At 42.6% G+C, this 11,767-nt stretch overlaps 1 protein-coding gene across 1 annotated transcript; it reads left to right on the plus strand.

The window, feature by feature from the left end:
- The first annotated feature begins 8,119 nt into the window (after nucleotides 1–8,119).
- Nucleotides 8,120–11,159, plus strand: LOC106609327 (NOP protein chaperone 1). Its single transcript, XM_014208017.2, has 4 exons — nucleotides 8,120–8,559; nucleotides 8,849–8,932; nucleotides 9,176–9,309; nucleotides 10,364–11,159. Exons 1-4 carry the CDS (start codon nucleotides 8,463–8,465, stop codon nucleotides 10,550–10,552), a joined length of 504 nt encoding a protein of 167 aa, XP_014063492.1. The 5' UTR covers nucleotides 8,120–8,462; the 3' UTR covers nucleotides 10,553–11,159.
- Nucleotides 11,160–11,767: the final 608 nt, after the last annotated feature.

Here is an 11,767-nt window from a genome sequence, read left to right on the forward strand (position 1 = left end):
AAATTTGTGACTCACCAATCGCCATCAACCTTCTTATGATGGTCTAAAAGGTCAGCCATTTTGGTAAGGGAGTTAGTCAAACATGGTTCGCCAGTGCTGTGAAAATATTTTTATTTTAGCTTTATTTTATTGTGTAAAACAATGAATTTGAACCTTATCTGCTTGTTAGAGGAATGCCATCCAGTTTTAAAGGCATGATTCCATATTTATTTTAATTTTATTTTTTCACGTTAGTTTAACCGGGTAGGCCAGTTGAGAACAAGTTCTCATTTACAACTGCGACCTGGCCAAGATAAAATAAAGCAGTGCGACAAAAACAAACAACACAGATTAACACATAATCTAACGTACAGTCAATAGCACAATAAAAAAAAATCTATGTACAGTGTGTGCAAATGTAGAAGAGTGGGAGGTAGGCAATAAATAGGCCATAGAGGCGAAATAATTACAATTTAGCATTAACACTGGAGTGATGGATGTGCAGATGATGATGTGCAAGTAGAGATACTGGGGTGCAAAAGAGCAAGAGGGTAAGTAATAATGTGGGGGGGAGGTAGTTGGGTGTGCTATTTACAGATTGGCTGTGTACAGGTACAGTGATCGGTAAGCTGCTATGACAGCTGATGCTTAAAGTTAGAGGGAGATATAAGACTCCAGCTTCAGTGATTTTTGCAATTCGTTCCAGTCATTGGCAGCAGAGAACTGTAAGTAAAGGCGGCCAAAGGAAGTGTTGGCTTTTGGGATGACCAGTGAAATATACCTGCTGGAGCGCGTGCTATGGGTGGGTGTTGCTATGTTGACCAGTGAACTGAGATAAGGTGGGGCATTACATAGCATAGACTTATAGATGACCTGGAGCCAGTGGGTTTGGCGATGAATAAGTAGTGAGGGCCAGCCAACGAGAGCATACAGGTCGCAGTGGTGGTGTCACGGCTTGACCGTAGAGATCATTATTATTCTCTATGTTTGGTTAGGTCAGGGTGTGACTCAGGTGGGGAAGTCTATGTTTTTTGTTTCTTTGTTTTTGGGTGAGTGTGGTTCCCAATCAGAGGCAGCTGTCTATCGTTGTCTCTGATTGGGAATCATACTTAGGCAGCCTGTTTTCCACCTGTGTTGGTGGGAGGTTGTTCTCTGTTTAGCATTCTGAGCCTGACAGAACTGTTCACTTTCATTTGTTTCTTTTGGTTATTCTTGTTTGAGTGTTTCTTGAAATAAATTATCACGAACACTTACCACGCTGCGCTTTGGTCCACTTCTCCTTCGAACGACGAGCATTACAGGTGGGTAGTATATGGGGCTTTAGTGACAAAACGGGTGGCACTGTGATAGACTGCATTCAATTTGCTGAGTAGAGTGTTGGAGGCTATTTTGTAAATGACATCGCCGAAGTCAAGGATTGGTAGGATAGTCAGTTTTCCGAGGGTATGTTTGGCAGCATGAGCGAAGGAGGCTTTGTTGTGAAATAGGAAGCCGATTCTAGATTTAATTTTGGATTGGAGATGCTTAATGTGAGTCTGGAAGGAGAGTTTACAGTCTAACTAGACACCAAGGTATTTGTAGTTGTCCACATTTTCTAAGTCAGAACCATCCAGATTAGTGATGCTAGTTGGGCGGGAGGGTGCGGGCAGCAATCGGTTGAAGAGCATGCACTTAGTTTTACTTGCATTTAAAAGCAGTTGGAGGCCTCGGAAAGAGTGTTGTATGGCATTGAAGATCGTTTGGAGGTTTGTTAGCACAGTGTCCAAAAAGGGCCAGATGTATACAGAATGGTGTCGTCTGCGTAGAGGTGGATAAGAGAATCACCAGCAGCAAAAGCGACATCATTGATATAAACAGAGAAATGGGTCGGCCCGAGAATTGAACCGTGTGGCACCCCCAGAGACTGCCAGAGTTCCGGACAACAAGCCCTCCGATTTGACACACTGAACTCTATCTGAGAAGTAGTTGGTGAACCAGGCGAGGCAGTCATTTGAGAAGCCAAGGCTATTGAGTCTGCCGATAAGAGTGCGGTGATTGATAAAGTCGAAAGCCTTGGCCAGGTCGATGAATACAGCTGCACAGTACACGGTACTGTCTTTTATTGATGGTGGTTATGATATCGTTTTGGACATTGAGCGTGGCTGAGGTGCACCCATGACCAGGTCAGAAATCAGATTGCATAGTGGAGAAGGTACGGTGGGATTCGAAATGGTCTGTGATCTGGTTGTTAACTTGACTTTCGAAGATTTTAGAAAGGCAGGGCTCTGTGTCTGTGTGTCTGTGTGTGTGTGTGTGTGTGTGTGTGTGTGTGTGTGTGTGTGTGTGTGTGTGTGTGTGTGTGTGTGTGTGTGTGTGTGTGTGTGTGTGTGTGTGTGTGTGTGTGTGTGTGTGTGTGTGTGTGTGTGTGGCGCTCAGTTGGTAGAGCATGGTGTTTGCAACGCCAGGGTTGTGGGTTCGATTCCCACGGGGGGCCAGTATAAAATATATATTTTTTAAATGTATGCATTCACTACTGTAAGTCGCTCTGGATAAGAGCGTATGCTAAATGACTAAAATGTTTTTTTTTAAAATAGTTTGGGTTGAGTGTATCCTCCTTTGAAGAGGGATGACCGCGGCAGCTTTCCAATCTTTGGGGATCGGACGTACGAAGGAGAGGTTGAACAGCCTAGTAATAGGGGTTGCAACAATTTCAGTGGATAATTTTAGAAAGAGAGGGTCCAGATTGCCTAGCCCAGCTGATTTGTAGGGATCCAGATTCTTTAGCTCTTTCAGAACATCAGCTTTGGGTGAAGGAGAAGCTGCTAATTAACTGCCAATATGCCAGCATTCCGTTTAAACAATGCAGTCAATCCACAGCCATACACTGGCTGAAGTTACATTTACATTTTAGCCATTTAGCAGATGCTCTTATCCAGAGTGTATACATTTTAATACTGCTTTTCATACTTGTCTCCCGTGGGAATCGAACGTCGCAAGCGCCATGCTCTACCAACTGAGCTAAATCAGTTGATGAAAGGACATATTCAAATTGTAAATGCAACAAGTAGGCCTACTGATATTGTATCATATAATAACACTCACAGCTTTCCAAGAAAACAACATTTTAGACATTTGTGTTCGGTTTACTTATATTTTAGAGGCTATTTATACAGAACATGTGTATAAAACATACATAACTGTTTTTATAATTATAGAACAATATTTTGGGGTGACAATATTTGTAATACACAATTTCTGATATATTACATGCCTTTTATTTTCCTGCATAAGTAAAAGCAGGAAATGCATCACCTATGCCTCTACTGCCATTCATTCTTTTTAGACTGGATTGGATTTCTCTCAGACCAAAATGGCTGCCATTTTCACTCCATTCTGGAATTTTGAAGGATTATGACATAGCATATAGCCCCTCTAGTAATTTAGTAGGATCTCTATGCCCACTGACGTTGGTGACAGTGGCGATTTTAGCATGTAAATCTTGGTGGGGCAAAAAAAACTAAATGTGGGATGCATGCCAGCAAAGCCACCACGCAACACAACACTAAACAATACATTAATTGACAAACGGTGCCCACAAACGGCCTACATAAAGCTGCGCCAACAGCAGTCCCAACATCTTACCACTGCTACTGGCAATCAGTGGAGCCTTGTCTGGCAGCGAAACAGTTTCTTCAGCCTCATTTACATAAACATAGCTGATATGGCTGACTTGCTTAAACAAATGTGGTTTCTAATGACAATTGAGATGTACAAACTATGGCATAAGGGGATGACAAATGGATAAGAGGCAATCCCTCATTTCGATTAAGACATTAATGAGCGAGCTTGGATGGACGTAGTCAGTATAACTATTTGTTTAGCGCTTTTGAAATGTACAGCGACAGAATTCAGAACATGGGCCATTCTTAGTGTTTTCCCTGTACACCAAGTCAGAACCGTAGGATAAATAAAGGGGGCATATAAGCAGACAATGAAAGCTCTTACAATATTCAATGATTACATTTCTCTAAAACAGGTTATAGGCTACATGTGCACCACCAAGTCAGAACAGTAGGCGAAATGAAGAGGGGTAAATAGACCAAATTATTAGGGTGACACATGGGCCACTAACATCTTACTACACAACATACACTTAGTATTACTTTCTTAGCTACAGTATACATATCTCATTGGCATATTACACCATTTATGCAGCAGCATACAATACATTTTTGGACGCAACTTGTTGTGCTGTGCTCACTTGAACAGGAAGGTGAACAACAAAGTCTGTAATTCTCTGGATTTATGGTGCTTTCAGAACAACTGGGAACTCAGGGAAAAAAACAAGGTCGAATCATGATGACGTCATTGATCTTCATGTCGTAGGTCTCGAAAGAGGCCGGATTTACAATTCCGAGTTGAATGACCATTCAAAACGTATTTTCAAATAAAATCAAACTTTGTCACATGCACCGAATACAACATGTGTAGATCTTACTGTGAAATGCTTACTTACAAGCCCTTAACCAGCTCAAGAAAGAGTTAAGAAAATATTTAGCAAATAAACTAAAGTCAAAAATAATAAAAAGTATCACAAAATAACAGTAACAAGGCTATATACAGGGGGTACCGGTACTGAGTCAATGTGCGGGGATACAGGTTAGTCGAGGTAATTTGAACATGTAGGTAGGGGTGAAGTGACTATGCATAGATAATAAACAGCAAGTAGCAGCAGTGTAAAAAACAAATGGATGGGGGGGTCAATGTAAATAATCAGATGGCCATTTGGTTAAATGTACAGCAGTCTTATGGCTTGGGGGTAGAAGCTGTTGAGGAGCCTTTTGGTCCTAGGCTTGGCGCTCCGGTACCACTTGCCGTGCGGTAGCAGAGAAAACAGTCTATGACTTGGGTGACTGGAGTCTTTGGCAATTTTTTGGGGCTTTCCTAATATGTATGTCATGGATGGCAGGAAGCTTGGCCCCAGTGATGTACTGGGCCGTATCCACTACCCTCTGTAGAGCCTTACGGTCAGATGTCGAGCAGTTACCATACCAGGCGGTGACGCAACCGGTCAGGATGCTCTCAATGGTGCACCTGTAGAACTTTTTGAGGATCTGGGGACCCATGCCGAATCTTTTCAATCTCCTGAGGAGGACTAGGTGTTGTCGTGCCCTCTTCACGACTATCTTGGACCATGATAGTTTGTTGGTGATGTGGACATCAAGGAACTTGAAGCTCTCCACCTGCTCCACTACAGCCTCGTCGATGTTAATGACAGCATGGTCTTTGTTAAATGTTTATAATTTTAAACTTGGGAAAGAGCACCTTAATCCCAGATTTGGAACCACACAGCCACTCCACTGAATAGCAGGCTAGTGATTTCTTTGCAATACTTGCAGTTAGCCACTGTTACTGATTCCTTCCAAACCACTCATTGTTGAATTTGCAATTTCCAACTTGTTGTGTAATGTTTATGTGCAATGGTTGATGAGCACCGATAAGATTTCTCTTCATTATTTCTCTTCATATAACAAGGATTAAAAAGGATTTGCCAGTAGAATGTCGACTTGATTCATGATGATGACTACTAGCTAAGATTTTGAAAGTATGATGTTGACATGATCAGTCCAATCAAAGCTACTGTACATGTAACGTGATTTGATGTAATTTTATCTGTGACCAATGACCTTGAGCCTTCTTGGATGGGCACTTCTAATGTAACTCTATGGCAGCACCCAAGGGGCTAGAAGTTTCTATCTCCACCCTTAGACTTGGCGGTGACGGAGTGTCCCCATGAGTGACAGAACAGTGAGCCAATCACGGTGCAACGTCCGTATTTTCTGCAGGCTTGCCGCACCACCACAGAAAGCACTGAGCTTGGCTGAAACACCTGCATTTTGGAGCTGCCTTACTACAGGAAACAAAAAAGAGACCATGTTTGTATGAGGCTTAATTAACTCAATGATATCTTTTTTTTTTTTTACATTGTTTGCAAACTGATATGTGACACGTATTAATGCCAAACAGAAAAGCCCCCCCCCAAAAATATATATATTTGGTTTTTTTTGCTTAAAATGTGGGGCTCAAAATGAATGACGGGTTGCCACTGGTTGGTGATAATTCCTTGGATCATATGGTCGTATGTCAGAGCACTTTACTTAATGTACAAGCTGTGTTTTCGCCCCCTTGGTTTTGCGCCCCCTCGGGCTCGTGGAGGAGATCTTCGTGGGCTATACTGAGCCTTGTCTTAGGGTAGTAAGTTGGTGGTCTGTTGATATCCCTCTAGTGGTGTGGGGGCTGTGCTTTGATAAACTGGGTGGGTTTATATCCTGCCTGGTTGGCCCTGTGTCCTCAGACCCCCCGTCTCAGCCTCCAGTACCTATGCTGCAATAGTCTATGTGCCGGGGGGCTAGGGTAGATCTGTTATATCTGGTGTAATTCTCTTGTCTTATCTGGTGTCCTGCGTGAATTGAATTCTCTCTCTCCCTCCCCTCCCGGAGGACCTGAGCCCTAGGACCATGCCTCAGGACTACCTAGCCTGATGACTTATGGCTGTCTACTGTCCACCTGGCCGTGCTGCTGTTCCAGTTTCAATTGTTCTGCCTGCGGCTATGGAACCCTGGCCTGTTCACCGGACGTGTTACCTTTTTTTGACTCTTCCTCCTTCTCACTCTCTCTCTCTCTACTGCAACTGCTGTCTCGAACACTGAATGCTCGGCTATGAAAAGCCAACTGACATTTACTCCTGAGGTACTGACCTGTTGCACCCTCTACAACGACTGTGATTATTATTTGACCCTGCTGGTCATCTATGGAAGTTTGAACATCTTGAAGAACAATCTGGCCTTAATGGCCATTTACTCTTATAATCCCCACCTGGCACAGCCGGAAGAGGACTGGCCACCCCTCAGAGCATGGTTCCTCTCTAGGTTTCTTTCTAGGTTCCTGCCTTTCTAGGGAGTTTTTCCGAGCCACCATGCTTCTACATCTGCATTGCTTGCTGTTTGGGGTTTTAGGCTGGATTTCTGTATAAGCACTTTGTGACATGTGCTGATGTAAAAAGGACTTTATAAATACATTTAATTTGTTTGCCAGAAGCTTCTAAGCCTGTTATGTTATTTACTACATCCTAAAGCTCCAAAAGCTTTCTTGGCACAAATTGCACCACTCACACTCCCGATGCTCTACAAATGTCATAGGTTTAATAAAAGATGTCAGTTCCGTCAGTAATAATATTAAATGTAGCACATTATAATAAGAGTCTTCGTGATATAGATAAATACAGACAGTAGTGACCAATCATTTGGAGTCTAATATAATTAATCGAATTGTATCACCAGAAAAATTCTAAAATAAACTTTAAAAAGTAGTTGACAAATTGTACAATTATAGCTATTTCATTTAATTTTACTATCAATGTCATGATCTTCCCGTCTGGTGTTCAACCTTCCCAAGTTCTCTCACGTCACCCCGCTCCTCCGCTCTCTCCACTGGCTTCCAGTTGAAGCTCGCATCCGCTACAAGACCATGGTGATTGCCTACGGAGCTGTGAAGGGAACGGCACCTCCATACCTTCAGGCTCTGATCAGGCCCTACACCCAAACAAGGGCACTGCGTTCATCCACCTCTGGCCTGCTGGCCCCCCTACCTCTGAGGAAGCACAGTTCCCGCTCAGCCCAGTCAAAACTGTTCGCTGCTCAGGCACCCCAATGGTGGAACAAGCTCCCTCACGACGCCAGGACAGCGGAGTCAATCACCACCTTCCGGAGACACCTGAAACCCCACCTCTTTAAGGAATACCTAGGATAGGATAAAGTAATCCTTCTAACCCCCCCCCTTAAAAGATTTAGATGCACTATTGTAAAGTGGTTGTTCCACTGGATATCATAAGGTGAATGCACCAATTTGTAAGTCGCTCTGGATAAGAGCGTCTGCTAAATGACTTAAATGTAAATGTAAATCTTGACCATGAAATTAGAACAGGGAGAAATATTTTATATATATATATATATATATTTTTTTTTTTTTAAATACTTTTTTTATTGACAAATGATTCAAGTCAGGCAATAACACGTATACAAAAAAAAAAGATGACAGACCACAACTTTATACATAAAATATTGTATTATAATATTATTCTAAAGTACAGACATTTTTTCTGTTACTATGTAATTTGAGGGAATTTAATACATTTTTGGGGGTCAAATTAATGTCAAAAGTAGATTTTTTGGGGGGCATTTTAGCTAACCCTAATCCAAACTCATGAATAGCATAGCTGGCTGTGCCTTGAGTAAGGCACTTAACCGAAATTTGCTCCAGGGGCACCATACTACTATGGCTGACGGTTTGAAAACAGCACATTTCACTGCACCAAACCCGTTTATGTGACATCCTCTTCATGCTACGAAACTCAGGGACTTTTATTTTGAAACGTCTTTCGGCGTTCATGACACCGGAAGTAGACTCCACGTTGCGGAAGCAAGCACAAAACAGCGGCAGCACACATGTTGAAGCAAAATCATCATACGACGAGAATGGAATTAAATTTGAACAACAACAAAACAAGCTCACAAGACTTGCTCGCGTGTGGCAACGGAGGAGGTTTGATCCTTTTTCCGTAATTGCTTTATCAATTGATTTGACTGAGGAGTTGTTTAGCCTGTTAGGTATCCTAGCTACATGCACAAACTCTTAACAACATTGTGTTCCAGTGGAGGCTGCTGAGGGGAGGATGGCTCATAATAATGTCTGGAGTGGAAAAACCATGTGTTTGATACCATTCACTCCATTCTGGACTTTATTATGAGCCGACCTTCTCTCAGCAGCATCCACTGTTGTGTTCATACTATCAGTGTGGTCAGATGTAAAATGTCGGTGTCCTTGTACATAGGTCTTCATGACAAGCTTCTCCTCAAGTCGAAGGGGCCCAAGACTGGCAGTTCTTTGCAAACCGAGAGGATCCCAAGAAGTAGTGGTGAGTTAAAAACATTTCTAGCGTTTGTTTGTAGATGGGCTAAAATCTACAAATAGTCACATCTTCTGCCAGGGTGCACTGTTATTCCGTTTCAGGTCATTACCGAGACAGAAACAGAATAATAACAGCACACCGTGGCTATTTGTAGATTCTAGCCCATCGCAGTGTGTATTGCTTGCTAAATATGTTAAGTAGATTGCTAGGTGTGTAGTTACAGTTGTATGTAAATGTGTCGCGTTTCAGTTATGGACAGACTGCAGAACTTCCTGCCCCAGATGGCCCAGGCCAATGAGAAGCTCAAGTTGCAGATGGAGCAGGCACCTGAGGGCCACTATGACATAGAGAGGGTGGAGGAGTCTGGAAAGGTCATAGAGATGGTGAGTCTAGTGTGGCTGACTTTTTTTTTATAGCGAGGGGAAGTGTGAAGTCGGAACACCACGAGCAGGCCTATCATATTGTGTAGCCTTAACAGCCGCTATTGGTTGCTGTTTATCTGTCTTTTGACGGTCCCACTCCAAAGGAGAGGTAAACAGCGTCCACTATCGGCTGTTCAGGCTACATTTTGTGGAATAACTGAGCAGAGAAAGGGTCCTTCCAGTTTCCATCAGCTCAATTAAAGTGAGACTCTGCGATATGACATTGCCTCAATCAACAGGTTGAACCACAGGTACTGCAGATGAGTGCAACAAGACAATGTGCACGGCTATTTTTTTGTTTGTTTCTGCTGCAACATTATAGCTCCCAGGGCAACAACTGTGAAGTTTAGCCTTGTGCTTCGCACTCATAGTTCAAGTCTTCCATATTCTGCTGTTTACTTTGCACATTGCTGGCTCTGTCCTTAAACTGCAGGTGTGACGTGGGGCGAGTTGATCACTTTTGTGAAGTCGGGGACCATCGTTGGTCACCGCCTTTGAAAGTGTGTTGCATTATCTGGATAAAATTTTTCAGACTTGCACCTACATGTCGACTGCATGAACTTTACAAAAATCATGTGATTAAAGGTCAAGGTTTGACTGCATGTTTCTGCAGTTGCTCTTCACCAACTTAATCCTGCAGCCACCGCCTGCATTGTGGGAGGCTCTATTGTCAACCAATCATTAGGCTGTTTTTGTTTGACGCACGTGAACGTGATTGAAACAGGAACCAACTTTGCTGCAATTCATGTATACAGTGGATATGTACAAATTCAATGTGATATGAGTCTTTCTCACCAATTGATTGTACAATGTATGCATATATTTTCAGTTTGAGTGTGATATGTGGGTTGGAGACGTTTATTTTGACATAATAAAGAAAAACTTGGGATGGGAACACTGCTATGTTGGAAAACCACTTCATTTTTCGGCTTACAATTCAAATGAGCCTATTATGTTGATGGGATAAATTGTGTTATGTCGTTGATGATGACATTGATTCCCTTGTCTCTATCAGGATGTGTCGCTGGTGGAGCTCAGTAGTTCAGACAGCGACTCGGACAGAGAGTCTTCACAGGACAACGACGCTAACTCAGACTCTGAGGAGGGGAGTGCGCTCACAGAGGAGAACCTCAAACTGCCTGGCAACAGCCAGAGGCAGAAAAAGAAGGTTCATATCCAAGTCCTGGAGAAACAAGTGGATTAGGCCTCTAAAGAGACGACTGGGACAGTTGCCGTGCAGAATATTGACATGCGTTGGCAAAACTAATCAGCTGACGTGGGATCAGTTCTCCTCCAAGCCCTTTTCATAACTGTTATGAGTGAAAGAATGAGAACTTACCGTAGGTCAGTGAGGACATGGTCCTGGAGGGCTAATGGATGGAGGTAACCTGCTGCAGTGAGGGATAAAGGGGACATTGGGGGAACACTGGTGTCTGTACTGTAAGGGCCAAATATCATGTGTCAACAAGTGTTTCCATGCTATCTGAGCTTTGTTTTATGAATAGTCCTAGTCCCAGCATTGTTACGGTTGGTCACAAGGTTTGTGAGCTGTGAAGTTTTTCCCAGAAAAAAAAGTTCCGAAACCGTGTACTGTATTTCATAAGTGTATGAAATCCAAGGTTGTTGTGTGGTTGTGAATGACACAGCATACACAAACGCTCATGTTTAAAAGGAAAAATGGAAGTATAGACCATGACATTGGATAAATAAGAAACGAGTATTCACCATTGTACAACATTTACACTACCGTTCAAGTTTAGGGTCACTGAGAAATGTCCTTGTTTTTGTCCATTAAAATAATTAATCAGAAATACAGTGTAGACATGTTAATGTTGTAAATGACTATTGTAGCTGGAAACGGCTGATTTAAAAAAAAAAAAGGGAATATCTTCATAGCCGTACAGAGGCCCATTATCAGCAACCATCACTCCTGTGTTCCAAAGTTTATCATTTTAAAAAGGCTAATTGATCATTAGAAATCCCTTTTGCAATTATGTTAGCACAGCTGAAAACTGTTGTTTTGATTAAAGAGGCAGCCTTCTTTAGACTAGTTGAGTATCTGGAGCATCAGCATTTGTGGTTTTGTTTACTGGCTCAAAATGGCCAGAAACTGTGTCTATAGTACCCGCAAAACACCAGTCTCAACGTCAACAGTGAAGAGGGGACTACGGGATGCTGGCTTTCAAGGCAGAGTTGCAAAGAAAACTGGCCAATAAAAAGAAAAGATTAAGATGGGCAAAATAACTCTGCATCGAAGGCCAGCATCCCAGAGTCGCCTTTTCACTGTTGACATTGAGACTGGTGTTTTGCGGGTACAATTTAATGAAGCTGCCAGTTGAGGACTTGTGAGGCGTCTTTCTCAAACTAGACACTCTAATGTACTTTTCCTCTTGCTCAGTTGTGCACCGGGGCTTCCCAC

Source organism: Salmo salar, chromosome ssa07 (genome assembly GCF_905237065.1).
Source record: "Salmo salar chromosome ssa07, Ssal_v3.1, whole genome shotgun sequence".
Lineage (NCBI taxonomy): Eukaryota > Metazoa > Chordata > Actinopteri > Salmoniformes > Salmonidae > Salmo > Salmo salar.

Bases quoted from the DNA above. Each gene is read 5' to 3' on its own strand.
- LOC106609327 (XM_014208017.2), top strand. From the start codon at position 8,463: ATGTTGAAGCAAAATCATCATACGACGAGAATGGAATTAAATTTGAAC. The intron at 8,933-9,175 runs GTGAGTTAAAAA...GTCGCGTTTCAG, and splicing joins GAGGATCCCAAGAAGTAGTG to TTATGGACAGACTGCAGAAC. The intron at 9,310-10,363 runs GTGAGTCTAGTG...TGTCTCTATCAG, and splicing joins CTGGAAAGGTCATAGAGATG to GATGTGTCGCTGGTGGAGCT.